We start from the raw sequence: 15,938 nt of genomic DNA on the forward strand, positions 1-15,938 counted from the left end.
CCTCCTAAGAAAACCACCTGCTTCAGTTTGGACACTCGGGCAGTATCACAGCCCTCACACAAATCGAATAGGACTTGTGTGGCGCATATATATCTAGTGCTTCCTTGTACCAATATTTATGTGTTTAAATAAATAAAAATAAATAAGATCGGGCCTTTTATTCAAAGTTCAACCACACAATTCACGTTCGAAACATATACTGGACGCTTTGTCTTGAATGCTTCATAACAACGGTAAACGTATTAGATAGTTCTAACACAGAAACCCGTCTAAAATTTGGCTCCTATATCTTCATGAAAATTTTGTCGTAAGACTTTACTGATTTAGCAGTTCCATACACAGTTTCAGGGTGGGTCACTGTCATGTAGCCAACCTGCTGGCCACAGTGAGCAGATGGACAAGCATACTTCATAGCAAGGGGAAGGTTGGTGTCATGTATCTTGGCTTCTCAAAAGCTTTTGATAAGGCCAATCGCATGTCTTATTGATAAGGGCAGACGACTGGGTATATAACCACCATTAATTAATTGGCTTGCTTCAAATATAAACAAACGAATTTTAAAGGTCAGTGTTGACGTCACTTTTTTCTCAGGCTACAGGATACTCTAGTGGGGTCTCTCAGGGTTCAGTGCTAATTTATATAAACGACGTTTCTCAACAGGTATCGTCTGACTTAGTATTTTTCTGTGGTGATGTGAAACTCCGGAGCGAAGTTTGCAAACAAGAGGATAAGCTGGGACTTCAGGAGTATATGACTAGACTTTAACAACAGACTTATCTTTAACACTTCAAAGTGCAAAGTAGTCCATCTGACACATGTTGTAGACTAGGCATGTAACTTAGGTAACCCCTTTCTAGAGGTATCTCAGGTTGTAAAAGATATAGGAGTTTGATACCTTATGATTTGAAGTCTTAAGCTAACTGCGACGAACATGTCTTTCGAGCAAACCTCGCACTAGTAAAGTTAAGGCACATTTTCTTTCAGTTTGATGGTCAAACTTTTCACCTGATCTTCAAAAGTTTTATTCGGCCCTATTTATAGTATGGAAACATACTGTTATCCAAGCATATGTTATTATTGTGGTGTTTTCTTCCTCACTTCTAAAGGATGAGAATACATTGGAAGGTATTCGACGGTGGGCCGAGAAATCAGTTCGGAAATTTAAACTCAAACCTTATGAAGAGCGCATCAAATTACTGAACATTTACCCATTAGAGTATAGGCGTCTTAGATGTGAAGATGTCACATGTATTTATAGTTCTACAACAATTTGATTAGTAACACCTTCTATAATTGAATGGTGCCCACCCAGTGGAATCAAAAGTCGAAAGCCAGGAGGTTTGAAGATATATTTAATATGCTATCAATATATAGAGAAGTGACTGGTCTAAGCTGGCTAACGATAGCAGGAGAAGTTGGGCACGACTCTCTCATTCGTGATCTGGTGCGGATGCATGACCGAGCGCCTTCAGCTAGGTAAATCCATTAAAACCAATGTAGTCAACATCAAATGTCGAAGGCTTACAAAGCTATTGATTTTGGGGATTTATTTACCGTTACAGATGTGACCCAAATGACTTACAGCATTCTAAACACTTCTGGGAATCCCCCTAATTACCTTATGAAGCCCAGTTCAAACACAAACCTTAGTGGTAACACCCAAAGACATTAGACATAACACAGCAGAATGGACTGCAGGCACACCTTCCACTCTTTAAGAATAGTCAAATGCTGCAATTCTATGCCGGTTGAACGAGTCCACGTAGTTTCCCAGGAGTCATTTGAAAGAAAACTCGACATATTCTTAGGGACGAAGGGCAGTATTTCACTTCAGTTTGGTGGTATTTCTCTCTTTTACCTAATTCACTACATGGCGGCATCGGTGATCCACTGTTACTAGATACGGAAGTCCGTTAGGCGAAAGCTTATATTACGTCCACGACCATTTGATCTATTTGGACTATTTGGTTGATCCATGGTGAAATATTTAGCCGGCGAAATAATTTTGAACTGAGGATAACTTCACACTTAACTTAAGGGCTTCTACTTTATTTATCTCCAAATGAACAGTAAATTCTTGGACATTAAAATTTGTTATAATCCACTAAGGTCCCGAGCAGCACACAAACAGTAGAGCGGACTGTTGGCTAATTCTTTGGAAATATTCGTCATGCCGGCTGAGAAAATTACACATTGTGGAAGTGACCGCAAAAATGAAGAGTACAGTTTGCAAGCAGGCAAGTTTAGCATCTCGGCTTTGACTATTGCTTCGGAATATTTCCAGTTTACCTAACTTGATACTCGTGCATGACTAATATAGTACGGGACGCTCAAGTATCTTTTGCTTCTCTTCATTTTGCCTGTAGGGTGTTCACGTTACTATCAGACAGTAAGCTTACCCGTAGTATGTGATGGCCATACAATCACATGAAAGCCCATTGTCAAGTTGTTGGGTCAGTGTTTCTCATGATAGTACTTCAGGAAATAAATGATAGCTCCCTGGTAATGTGAAAACCAATAATAACATACTCTCTTTTGGAATGACTGTCAAACAGAACAACGTCCTGGGAACATGTGTATGGCATTTTTAGTTGTAGTTTGTGGTCTTAGTCATTGAAAAGGGTATGGCGCAAGTGTGCTCTGGTTTGGGACAAGTCGCACTGAACGTGTCACACTGGTTTTATATGTAGTAACTAGTACGCCCTTACACTCCGGGTACGTGCATAAGTTAGCAGAACGATAGCTACGGTTGTAAGATCAGTCACCACTTCCTGACAATTCTAGGTTTATAAATGTGAACTCACATTCAGTCAATCCACCATGAGCTTGCACAAGGGATCTAATAGTTGATTGTGTGTAAGCTCACTACTAAAACGGATTGAGCCGCTTATTCTGCCAATACAAATACCACCACACTTATTGAAATTTTACATTCATTGTTTCTTGCAAATAGTTACATGAAGTTTGAGTAGGCAAAAGTGTTAAGATCTGTCAATGGTCATTAGTATTTTTAGTCATTCATAGATATAAAAACCTAATTTAACTCCAGTCTACGTAAATAGTTGTTCTTCTACCAATATATGTGCCGGTGCTAATCCCATATGATTTATCCTCCGCAACGATTTTTACGGTTCCTCGTCAGTCGTAGAATTTTCTTAGGGATACATCACCAAAAGTAGATTTGATTATATCTTTTTATGTATAGTGAATTCATCGCAATAAAGTAAACGCTAAATGTTTTTCATCAAACTTAATAAAGTTATCACTGGTGCAATGTTGTTTTCGATAATAAGCATTCTATTGGTACTTCAAAGTACTCAATACCTACATTCTTCTACGGTTTTAACTGCTAGTCACTATTTCTACTAGCCTAATAGCCAGTTGTATTCACAGTCTGTTAATTACATTTTGAATCCTTGTAGGTTCGTTCATCATAAATTTTTACCTTCGAAGCCGTTAGGGGATTAGCTAAAACGGACATCAAGTTTCCGCGCCACCCCATTTATTCATGCTTTGTCATCCGAATAGCTTCACCACCCGTCAGTACCACTCAAAAAGGGTCCAAATGCGCTCTGACCTAAACTGCCGTTCGAGGCTGTGCAACATTGTCATTAAATAACTTTTATGTAACTCGGTTGCCTTCATTTCGATGTTGATTGGTGTAGACATTATCAAACCAAAACGTGATATCAGTCCATAAAGTCTCTGGCTATTGAGTTGGTCTGTATTGATAGGTGTAGACTGTTTCGGGTCCTCGGATTTATTGTAACCAACGATTTAATATGAAGTTCAGTAATCAACTTAGAATCTGGCGTAAATGTGCATTGATCAGAGTTGTCACACCACATCTCACTGAGGTGAGATTATCATGATAAATGTTAAGGTAGCAGAAGTAATAACAGCATCAGTTACAGTAGATCAGACAAAGGCAGTACGACTCTAGAGCAATGAGTTTGTGGCGTAAAAAGTATAGAACAATTTAAAGAATTAAGATTTGATGAGGAGGTAAGCAGTGACTCTAACTGCTCAATTGTAGCCAATTTCGAGACACGTTACCGTTTACAATCATCATGACAACCCCGACTGGTTAATATGTATCTACCAGGACAGCTCAATTCAAAAGTCAATAAATAGACTGGTGCCACGTTTTGGTTTGGCTGCGCCTAGCTTTCCAATTTACACACCGACGAACATCACGGACATAGGTAAGTGGTGGTTAGGCACACAAAATACATTTCCCAACCACCAGTCTGTGATTTTGATCGTTCTCTAAGCTGCTATTTTGCGACTTCGGTACTATGAACGAGACAATTGCTATCTTTTTCCTTGCCCCGCTAACTAGAGTAAGAAATCCAGTTTCTTGATTTGGCTTTGTTGATTAAGACCTTAGTAGGATTAAAAATACACTTATGTTAATCAGTTGTATATCAAATAAAACGATTACGATTTATATATTGAGTAGTTGTTACAGCAAATTGTAAGCAAAACGAGTTAAAGGTCCATACAGTAATATAACAAAAATGTGTGGAATTTCACCATACATTCACCTTGAATCGATATTGATATTCTTTCCCATAAGTTGTATTTAGTTGTACCATATCCCCAGTAGACTCACCAACTAAAAAACCGATTTTCCATCTTCACCTACTGCCCTGCATCTAACTTCATAATTACTAACCTGGTGATCGGCCCCCAACTGCCCTGGTACAGCTGAGGGTAGGGCGTACGAACCTATTGTTGGTCACCGGCTACCATGGAACTGCGTCTCCTAACGTTGCTTCACTGCTTTTTGGATTAGACACGTAGGTCGAAGGCTCCGGGTGTGACCCCCTAAGAAAACCACCTGCTTCGGTTTGGTCACCCGGCCAGTATCCATGCTCTCACACAGATCGAATGATGAAGTGTGACGCATATGTATTCGGTGCCTCCTTGTACCAATATTTATGTCTAAGTAAACAAAAAAACTTGATGATCCAAACATATGTGGTGTTAAAATCCCTCTATATAACCCAGCTACTCTTATTGTTTGGTATTCCTTGGACACTACTTCACTCGACAGGTCCCCAAAATCAGAACAAGGTTGATCAGGAATGGAAAATTCCAAATTTATTTATTTAAACATAAATATTGGTACAAAGGGGCATCAAATACATATGCGCCACACAATAACAATGAGGATGCAAAGAAATAGAGAATGTGAAGTGCGTATAAGAAAAAAGGAGAACAACAGAATGTATGAGTGAAATACTAATAATAATGAGAGAGATAATTAATTAGCAAAGGTACAACCAGAAAGGATTATTCTAATCGAAGTTTATTTTTTCATGAAGAAAGTAAAAGTAAATTACAACAGGATCGCCACTGATTTCTATTATGATCCATGTCTCATTCAACTTTCGACCAGTCAGTGACTCGAGATCGTTTAGATAGGACAGGGCTTCCGCCATAGGTAAGCTGCCGTCTAAGTTGAAAAATAAGAATAAACAAAGTGGGAATAGAAGAGAGTAGATAAGTGATGTGTTATATAGAAAAAGGAGAATAAAAATGAATGTGAATTATCTGAGTTTTAATGGAAGTGAAAATAGTATTTCCAGTAGTAATTGTCATTTGATTTGTTTAAGAACATGGATAGTGACCAGGTAACCAAACCGATGCAGGTGATTTTCTTAGGGGACCACAACCGGAGCCTTCGTCCTAAAGGTCTAATCCACAAGGCAGTGGAGCATCGTGAGGAGATGCAGTCCCATGGTAGACGGTGACCAACGATTGATTCAAACGCCATTTGTTTCCTCAGGATACTGGAGCCAGCCCATGTGCACCATTGGTTTGGAATGAGGGTTTTCCAATTCCCCTAGGTGGACTTTCCATGTCCACTGGTCCGGTTAAAGCTCCGGACATTCGCTTTTCGTCCTCTCAATTTCGTAAACAACACCTCCGCCACGAGAAGGCAGTGAGTAGGACTTCCCTGTCAGAGGCTATATACGCGTGGCCAAGTGAGAGCATTTCATGAGAAAGAGTGCACTCTCTCCACCCTCGTCTGAACCAGGGCATTCGGAGACAATATTCCAAATCAACAAAGTTGAATCGGAGTGACAATCACGGTGCGAAAACTTTCAGTAGAATTATATTTTATGCATAAGAATGTTCTGGAGTCTTTACCTATTTCCTAGCAGATTGACCCATTTTTAGCCAATCAACGTGCCCAACCATCATGCATAGAGCATGCATTAATATTATCTATAGTTTGATAGCATATGGGCAATGCTTCAAAGCCACACCTACGATCGACACACGAGTGACCTACAGATATCCTGTTTTTAAAGACTACGTTTCTCACCCGTAACGTAAAACAAAATCAATTACTACGCAGTGTACTGGTCCCTTGGTAGACAAACATAGCTACACCACGAGTGACCCAAGTAGGTAAATGGCAACCGAGCCTGAGATTTCGTCAGGCACCAACCCCCCAGGGATGATAAGGCTTCCAAGAAAAGTGGTCGACGTTACCAGCTTTACTCCTCATTACTTCAGACGTTAACGTGGACCAGTACTCAACTTATCCTAAACATCCTTGCGTTGTTGCTAAAAGTAATTGGAAGACTGCCTTTTATCAGCGTCTTCAAACAACTATCTCATCTACGTATTTGAATTCAACAAGTGATTCCTATGGTAGATCGGTTCCTGAACAGTTAGACAGCGTTATCTCTTAAAAACTGCCTGTGGTGGAGTGGAACAAAGGTGTGGGAAGAGAGAAGCTGACAAATCTTTTTGTGTTGATAATTATTATGACGGTTTGACATCAGTTCAAAATCGGTTACTGTGACCAGCTGCACTTAGATCATGAGTTCCAAAATTGTTTCATACTCTTTATTCTGCTAATTTATTCTTTGTAAACCACACTCTCTATAAATTATGCTTTTTTTCGAAAACTCACTGCTTAATAATTTATTCACGTGTTGATGTGTTATGGCGTGGACCTATGCACATATGTGCCATCGTTTATGCTGCTTATGGCTGGTGATTGATTAATTCTCAGCTCATAACGTAGCTACTATTTCAGCTAAGCAGATGATACCATATGGTAACTTAGACCTCCACAGACATTGATAACTGATTGACAATTTTTAATACTCCTGAACATAAGTTAGTTGTGAGTCGCGCTACTTTACTTTGAGTTAACAACCTTATACCAATATGCCATTCAAACTTTTGGAGGTTAGTTAGCAACTGAAGGCATTTGAACTGTGATCCTTTAAGTTTTCAATCCCCCGTTCCAGTAGCTTGTCTGAAAGTGGGTCATTGTCTAATTTTTTTATCGCGCAAGTTCCACTAATGCTTAACGTTGTTTCTTTACTGCCTCAAAGTGTTGTAAGCTTCAGTTTATTCTCAGTCGACCTGCATGCTTGGCAGTCTAATCACAATCACTTTTATCTTTGATTTTGTTCTGGTTACAGTCAGTAGGGGCGTATATACGATACAACTAAACAACGATGTGTACCTATTTTTCAGAGTTCTCATAACTTCGTTTAAAGTATGCAAGCGACTGTCGACTGTAATTTAGATTGAAAGTGCTTTTTCTGTATAAGTGGGACCTCGAGAACTAAATAACCGCTCTGACCTCACACTTGTAACTCAACTCAGTATTCTGATTAACAAGCTCAAGTAACGAAGAACGGAGTTACAACTCCTTAATAATCACATACTTTTGGTCAGCGTTCCTCATTTTCGTTGTGTAGAACTTTTCATAACGTCTAAATAGTTTTTCATCATTCTTGTAACCCATCAGAATAACTTCCAGCGTATAAGTTCACCTTTGGTCTTATTTTGATAGTATCCACTTCCAGTATAGAGTTGACTAGACAATACTTGGCTACCTAAACATGAAAGTCGTCAATATATCTCTAATTGTTCCTAAAAAATGGACTAAATCTTTAACTAGTCATGTTCCTGCGTTTAGTAGATTCCGGTCATTTTCAATTATAGTCCCTGATTCAACATCAGTCGTGATTTTCTACTTCTGAATGACCTAAAGTGTTTCAATCACTTAGAGGATAAAAATAAACACTTGACAATTACACCAGGTAGATAGACACAAGGTTCACTTCTATGTAAAAACCTTGATTCTGAACTAGCTGTACTTGAACTTCAATATCTCAGAGGGACAAATTATGTACAAACCTATTCCAATCAACGGCCTCTACGACTTACCTGCATAGATTAAATATTTTTGAGGGCATGGTTCCCTAGGAAACGTTTGCTTTAGTTAAGGTGTCTCGGTTGCATCATAGTCTTCACAAATAAAAACCACTAATAGCCCATACTAATACCTCTCTTGATATATGGATGATCACAAATCCCATTTGGCTACAAAATGGTCATTTTATACTACTCCGTATCTGTGTGCTGTTCCATTTCCGCTTACCTTATTTTTCACGTATCTGTCACTGTGGTAACTTGGGACATTAAACCTTCTTCTCACGCAATCAATTTACCCAAAACTGTCTTTCATTTGACTGTTCTACCTCAAAGTTGTCATAAATCCACATCTCATAGACACCCCTCACATTTAGTTCTATCCGCAGACAGCGTAGCTGTTATGTGTGTTCTAATATATTTCTATAGTGTTTATAAACGTGTTTTGTATTTTTACAGATCCACCTTTTGACTTTTTCATAGAGCAACTGTTTTGATTACATTTTTTTCCACCACACGTATATTGGCGTGTTAATAATGCAAATAGAACTTGTATTACTTAGGTTACATGCGGTTTAATCTCTTATTTAACTTCCCTCAATTTGTCTACACAGAATTCATTTATCTTTGATGCATTTCCGTTTAGTTCCCACCAACCAATATTTGAATCATTTAACCTGACTTATAATATCGTTTTTTTCGTAGGTATGGAACATACAGATGCAATTAATAAAGACAGCAGTACTACTGTAACGTTCCATCCAAATACCGATGTCAATCCTGGGAATGGTGTTACTGATTTTGATAATAGAGTTGAATGTTCATTTTGCTGTGGCGAAAATGCAGAGTCCGAATCTGGTCAGCGGTCTTGTCAACATTGGACTCAGGTGCGTCCATCTAACACAAGGCAGGCACAAAAAAAGAAACTCAGAGGACTTCAAAACGGCCATCCTGATCCTTCTCGTTATACCCATAGTCGAAATACAAAAGAAAATACAGACATACAACGTCCCACCTTTAACGGTAATTCAATTGATGGACTCAGTATGCGTAACCCAAGTGAGACTAACACTTCGAATTCAGCAGCTTCACGCTTTAAATGTGATAGATTTTCGCATTCAAGTAACAAAAATGCACCAACATCTAACGCAGAACAAACTAAACCTATAGCATCTAATTCATCTTCTCCAGCCCCATCTGTTTCTTCGGATCTTCCAAATGGACATGACTTTAGTGATAATAGGACATTCCCTCGGTATGCGCATAAATCGTCACGTTCATTTAGATCATCTACTCAAGCCAACGAGTCAGACGATCTCAATAGTCAGCGTTCAAACGCTTCACCCGTCACTGTTGGTGGAGCTAACACGAGAAACCGGGCTCCAGTAAGTCGGTATAATGTAAATATGTCGCCCCAGTCTGGGGCAATCCCTACTGCATATCAAAATGGTCCTTTTGATCAGTGGCGACGTCCTACTAATAATGGCAGTTTGCGAAGGTCACATCAACAGCATTTTGTACCTCGTAATACTAATCAGTTTCACCGTTACAATGGACCGACAACTCACCCTGGTCGACCTCATCAGAATAATTTCTCACGGAATCGCGTTCCAGGCTCTGGAATGGGAGATTCACCTCCGGTACAAGCAAACGACTCACCTAATCCCGTTATTAATGAATATAATCCACAACCTGATTCAGTTCGAGAAGATTCGAAAAAACCACAAACATCTTGGGCAACTGTTGCTGTGGGTGTCCAATGTGAACAAAAACCCTATACACCCAAAGATAATTCACGAGACCAACTAGTTAGTTTCCTCATGGAACAATGGCGCCGTTTCGATCGAAAGTCAACCTAATGCACAAGTTAACAAGAAATGTATTTTTTAAGTATCCCTTTTTTTCATCTATGGTATCATCTGGTATTGTTTTGTACTGGGTGGGGTGTTACATACTCTCTCTCTCTCTCTCAATGGTTCCCACGAATTTTTATACGACACACCTAATGTTAGACAAATAAAGTTTATGTAAAAAAAAGTAACCTTTCATAGATTTATTTTAAGGTTTTTCGTTTATGTCGCTTGATTTCTTCCTGCTATATTAACTTAACTTCTTAAACTGAAATACAAGTTATTTTGCAAAAAAAGCACTCAATATTCAAGTTACATTCCTTATAATCTATTATTTATTCATTTACCTGTTATTTACCTAATGTATAACAATACTAAGGAAAATAGAGTTAGGACTGCTTCCTGTAAGTTAAATGAATTCTACTCTTTATATTTCTCAAATACTTTGTCCCAGTATTTATATATTCGTCTTCTATACTACTTTATAGATATTCTATGGTTGAGTGTGTTGTTTCTTTCTAAACTATTACTATTATTATTATTATTATTATCATCATCCTCAGATGTTACTTGTTTGATGTGTATTGATCTTTAATTTGTATTGTTTGAAGCTAAACCTTTCAAATACACTTCTAAATAAGTCAACGTTTTTCTTAGTTCTGTACCTTTAAACATCACCTCATTTCATTATGAATCTATTATATATTGTAATTTCATGAGTAAAATGCGTGTACGGATTAATACGATTGATAGTTTAATTGTGTATTCTTTTTTTTTTTGGAAAAAAAAAGTTTTTTTTATTTTGTTAGTAACATTAAAAAAAATGTTTTTTGGGGTACAGAAATATGTTTATTCTTGTAACTATTATGGCTTCATTTACCTTTTATTTTCCATTTTAAAACTATATTTATATTGAACATACATACCTCTTCTATCCTTGTTTACCTTTATTCTTTTCTTGTAAGCAGATAATGTTCATTTTGAAACATTCAGATATTTGGATAATTGGTTTGTCTTCCATATCTTTTATAATTAAAATAGTGTAACTGTGTTAAGGGGATTTATGTAAGAATGAATTTATTAGATTTATTAAAATGGATTTGTAACAGTTATTTACTTAGGCTAACCCTAGTTATGTATGGAACTTCTGATATGTTAATGTTAACAGTCAAATAATACTATTTCAGTATGAACTATATTTCCTGGTTAGTATTGTTTGCTAACGAAGTAATATTAGGCACTGAAAGTAATTCACTTCAGCGTAATTATTATTGTTACGACATTGAAACAACAAAATAGTTTTCAACTTGGTGGGGCATGAGTTCTAATGAATAATCATGATCTATTTAAGGAAGATGGTATATATGTATTTAGACATTTCTCAATGTTGTTCTTGTGAGCCTTCAATATAGTGACAACGATCACACACAAATTCAGTAATTTCGCTTTCTGTGTGCTGTCTTTACTGAGCGTAGTGTTTGGGTCGACCATTCATGAAATAATGGTTAAGACGTTCGACTTTCAGCCTTAAAATCGTATATTCAAACCCTTTCTTCACCTACTTTGATTTGGGCGACCGGGTAGTAGCATTAGCCCTCATATCTAAAATATAACTCATACCCAAGTAAGTGGTAAATAAGTTGTGTATTATACTCATGAAACCTGAATATTTCAAACTGAAGCTATTCGACAGTGAAAATGAAGACATATCACAAAATTTCAACTTAGAATTTCCAATTGGTCGGAGTACAACCTAGTAGATAAAACTTTTCTGCTTTTGTCTACTGAAAGATATAAAAACGAGACATGGTCATGTTCACTTTTAGTAGAGGATGACTTGCTGAATGCCTCCCAAAATTTAATAACTTCATGGTTTAGAAAGGCGTAGTTACTAACTATGGTTTCAGAATCTAATGTCAATTTTATTCGATAGCGATGAACTAATTGTTTTTGGTGGTCGAATTTCAATATGGGGGGAAATCATTCATATTAGTAAAATGTTGATATGAACTATCCAACCCCAAATCCTAAAGGTTTTATGGACTCGATAATCGAATTGCTTTTAATGGTAGTGCTAATACCAACATCAATGAGTGTTACAAAGATAGTATTGTTGAGTTGTTCTAGTTCCTATTGACCATCCCCTTTAGGACTGAGATATTCTACACTGACTGGTTATATACAGCTCTTTAAATTTTGTTCTGGTGGTGTCAAATAATTCATTATTATACCGTAGTTATAAAAGATACTTTCGAGGCATGAATAATAAAAGAATATTGTGTACTGTTTAGAAAGTAAAACGCGTTCTCATTTTGTTATATCTTGTGGCCGAGTGGATGACCAGTTAATGTGTGGCTTGATGAGACCGCCAATCAGAGAGCAGCGAATTATCGACTGGAAAAATTCAAATAAAAAGGTTCCGTTTACTATTTCACTACTCAATTCTAAGAATGAGATTCTAATTATAGAAACATTTTAAACTTTCTGAAGTTTCAAACTGGGCAATTGCATCAATGGTATTCGTAATCCTTGTAATACCTTTTTTATTTGGAGGAGCTCGAATTTGTTTTCGATCTCATCTTAGAAAGAGGGGATGGCTAAATGATGTCTTAATCTTGGCAACGTAGATCGTATTTGGTCCAATTTTCCTTTGAATGCATCAACAGAAGAAGCTCCAGGCAAATATTCTGTTAGAGCCTCACTTGTTTTTACAGTTCGATTGGAAAGTTGGTTTCTCTGTAAACTCTTTGTCCTCGACGACAGGTAGAATGATGCGAAATTACTACTAAGTAATTTGAAAACAATGATCAGATCCCCTATAATCCTACTGTACGATAAGAGGAATAGGTTTAATTTAACCGGTCACAACAGCCTCGAGGTTACAAGAATCAACTTAGTTTAGGGTTCTTTAACCATTTTCCCACATTTTAGTATCTCTTTTCAGACATTGGATAGTTGGCTGTATATAATACTCAAAGTAATAAATCTCCGTCAACTGAGGTGGTTAGGGCCATTGTGTATCCCCATCCACCGCCTACCTCGATGGACGATATTTTCTGGTGTAGGACTCGGTTGGAAGATAGCTAGGGGTGACCAAGTCAATAATAATTGGATTGAGCAATGTCAATGGGTGTAGGCTACCTGGTTGGGGTCCGCATGGTTATCATAGCCATTGGTTAGAGACTTTGACATGGCTCAAAATCGTTGCAATGGCTCAGACCCACTTATTCTTTGTCTTCCCATATATTCTGAGCTTCTGAATTCCCCATAACTTTTCTTGTATTTTCATTTTATTAATTTATATTTTGTCGAATCGTATCCTCGATGCCCTCAATCTTTCCTATTACCACTGATGCTGTTAGTATCTCCCCTGTTCTGGGATTTGGTCTTAAGATTTCATCTCTCACTGCTAACTTGGGATATGGTAAGTTGAATCGATGTACATACATACCAGGTTCTGCGTGGTGACTGACTGATTGAATAATCTATTATTGTTTGCAAAGTATTGATGAGACGGTTTTGAACCTTTCAGTAACAACTGCAAGGAAGTGTGCTGTGATCTCCAAGTTTTGACTGATGATGACTTACATAATTGTGTCTGGACAACAGAGTTTAACATTATTCACTGTGTATGTATCCAATAGGACAGTATAATGCGCCTTAAGATATTTTTCAGAAAACGCTAATTTAAAATAACTAAGATTGTGATTTCGGCTTTTAGTAATATCATCCATTATTTATTAGATACATTGAATAATTCTTCCCGAACTCTCGAATATTAATCAACTTTTAATTTAAGAATCTGAAATTTTTATGCATCTGTTAGATGTGGGACCAATCACATTATCAGTACAATAGATCAGAAAAGGGTAGACAGACGAAATACCGAATGTCATCTTCCTGATAAAGTATTTCGATTTGATGCGCCAAATTCTGTGATTTCTTCCAACCACTACGATCCTGAAAATGTGGCACATGAGAAAATTGTTGAAGCTAATAATTTAGTTGAGTTACCGTTCAATCAACAGTTGAATAACGTTCTCTCAGACGCATTCGAGGTTTCTGTGGGGAGTTCAATTAAATTACAGTCCGAACGAATACCTGGTTTTCACAATGATTTCTCTGCTTCAGAAGGGCTCATTGCTACTGGTCTATCATGTTCGAAATACGTCGGACCACCAACCACCACTACTCCTGGTATACATTTACAAAACAGGTACCAAAAGTCACCAGATATACCGTTCCGTTTGTTGAGCCCAACGACCCCGTTGGTTCAGCATCCTCCGGAGCCCATGATTCATGTTCAGTCTATTCCTGTAACTCTCAAGAGGCTCCAGGTGAAGTTCTGAGGCTTATCATTTGTGTGGGAAGTATGAAAATAGAGTATGGGAATTTATTACCAGTGGTGCGGTACTAGTTGACAGCGCTATATGACTACACGATGATACTTCTATGGTGAACAAGAACCAAGCTAGGTGAACCAATTGTTTAGTAAAAACTTACAGGCTGCGTTAGTAAACTATGAAACCAATACATTAAATATATAATTTACACACCTTTACGTTTCCTTTCACACACTCCATTATCCCTCTGATTCTGTTGTTATTTCGGTTGCTCTCTATTTCCCTTCCTGTTCTCTTCATTTCAATTTTCTGCTAGCAGGCACTGTACTTTAGACTGCTGCTACATACTACTTATATCTGTCAGCATAATTAGCATACACCACGCTACTTGGTTACGTCATGTAATATACCGGAAACAAATTTTGTTTTTATACACACGATACATCAAATAAATGATTTAGAGATTAATGGATGATTTCCAAATGGTTTATAGTATTTCTTTTTATCCAGAGGGTAATCAGTAATTGCTCGACATAACTAGGTGAAAGTGAACTTCAAAATCTTATAAGTATGTTAGATACGTGCGTGAAATTGACAGTGTAGCTAGGTTTCAGTAACTTACTTGGGAAAACTTAGGAAATTCAATCTTAAACCAACAAGTAGATCTTTTAGTAGCAGAGCAAGACAATTTAAGAACTAACTTGAGTTATAAATTCACTTAGTATTGTTTGTTTGAATCTTCCCATTGATGTTTAGGACTGCAACTGATCAGTCTCTAATTGGCATATGTGCATACTGTACGTATTGTCTCAATCTAGCCTTAATTTTAATATATTATAAGCAAAGGCGGATAGCGGCTAGCTTATAATACTTCTGAATTAAGGCTATATCGAGGCAATACACACAGTATGCACATATGGCCAATAAGAGACTGATCAGTTGCAGTCCCAAACATCAATGGAATGATTCAAAGAAACAATACTAAGTGAATTTAAACTCCATCCGATTGCACAAGCAAGTGACTATCAGGACTCAGTAGCTGAGTGGATAACTCAATGTCGTTTGAAGCGAAAGGTACTAGGTTCGAGTCTGAGAGCGAATATCAACTCTGAGATGCAGATACATTCAGCTAATGAGTCCCAAATAGGACGAAGTGGCGCACGTCCTGGATTCCACTACTAGCCACAATCCATCTTTCCTTATAATAACTTGAGTTATTTTCAACTCCTGGTTTTGTTTTGTGATTTAGCCAATAGTATTATCAAACAAACATCTTTTTAAGATAGAGTCAAGACACAATAACTTGAACGTATCATGTTAAGTTATCATTATTCTAAGGGAAAACTATATGTATTCATTTATAGGATTTGACCTCTTCTCAGCTTGAAACAATTTATGATATTATAGATTAATATTAAATGTTTCCAGTTATCTTAATATCAATATTAAGAAAAATAAAGTTTTATGTGAATATATTTACCTGAATATAAGGACAAGGTGAATCCATTATAATCATTTAAAGTTTTAGTTAAATGTGAACAAAAGTAGAGAT

At 37.2% G+C, this 15,938-nt stretch overlaps 1 protein-coding gene across 1 annotated transcript; it reads left to right on the forward strand.

Moving 5' to 3' along the window:
• The first annotated feature begins 2,114 nt into the window (after positions 1-2,114).
• Positions 2,115-10,264, forward strand: Smp_021130 (hypothetical protein). Its single transcript, XM_018796330.1, has 2 exons — positions 2,115-2,225; positions 8,899-10,264. The coding sequence occupies exons 1-2, from the start codon at positions 2,171-2,173 to the stop codon at positions 10,050-10,052; spliced, it is 1,209 nt and encodes a 402-aa protein (XP_018650554.1). The 5' UTR covers positions 2,115-2,170; the 3' UTR covers positions 10,053-10,264.
• The last annotated feature ends 5,674 nt before the right edge of the window (positions 10,265-15,938 follow it).

Source organism: Schistosoma mansoni, chromosome 2 (genome assembly GCF_000237925.1).
Source record: "Schistosoma mansoni strain Puerto Rico chromosome 2, complete genome".
NCBI lineage: Eukaryota > Metazoa > Platyhelminthes > Trematoda > Strigeidida > Schistosomatidae > Schistosoma > Schistosoma mansoni.

Excerpts from the sequence above, each read along its gene's own strand:
- Smp_021130 (XM_018796330.1), top strand. The coding sequence starts at position 2,171 with ATGCCGGCTGAGAAAATTACACATTGTGGAAGTGACCGCAAAAATGAA. Across the intron at positions 2,226-8,898 it reads CCGCAAAAATGAAGAGTACA|GTATGGAACATACAGATGCA; the intron begins GTTTGCAAGCAG and ends TTTTTTTCGTAG.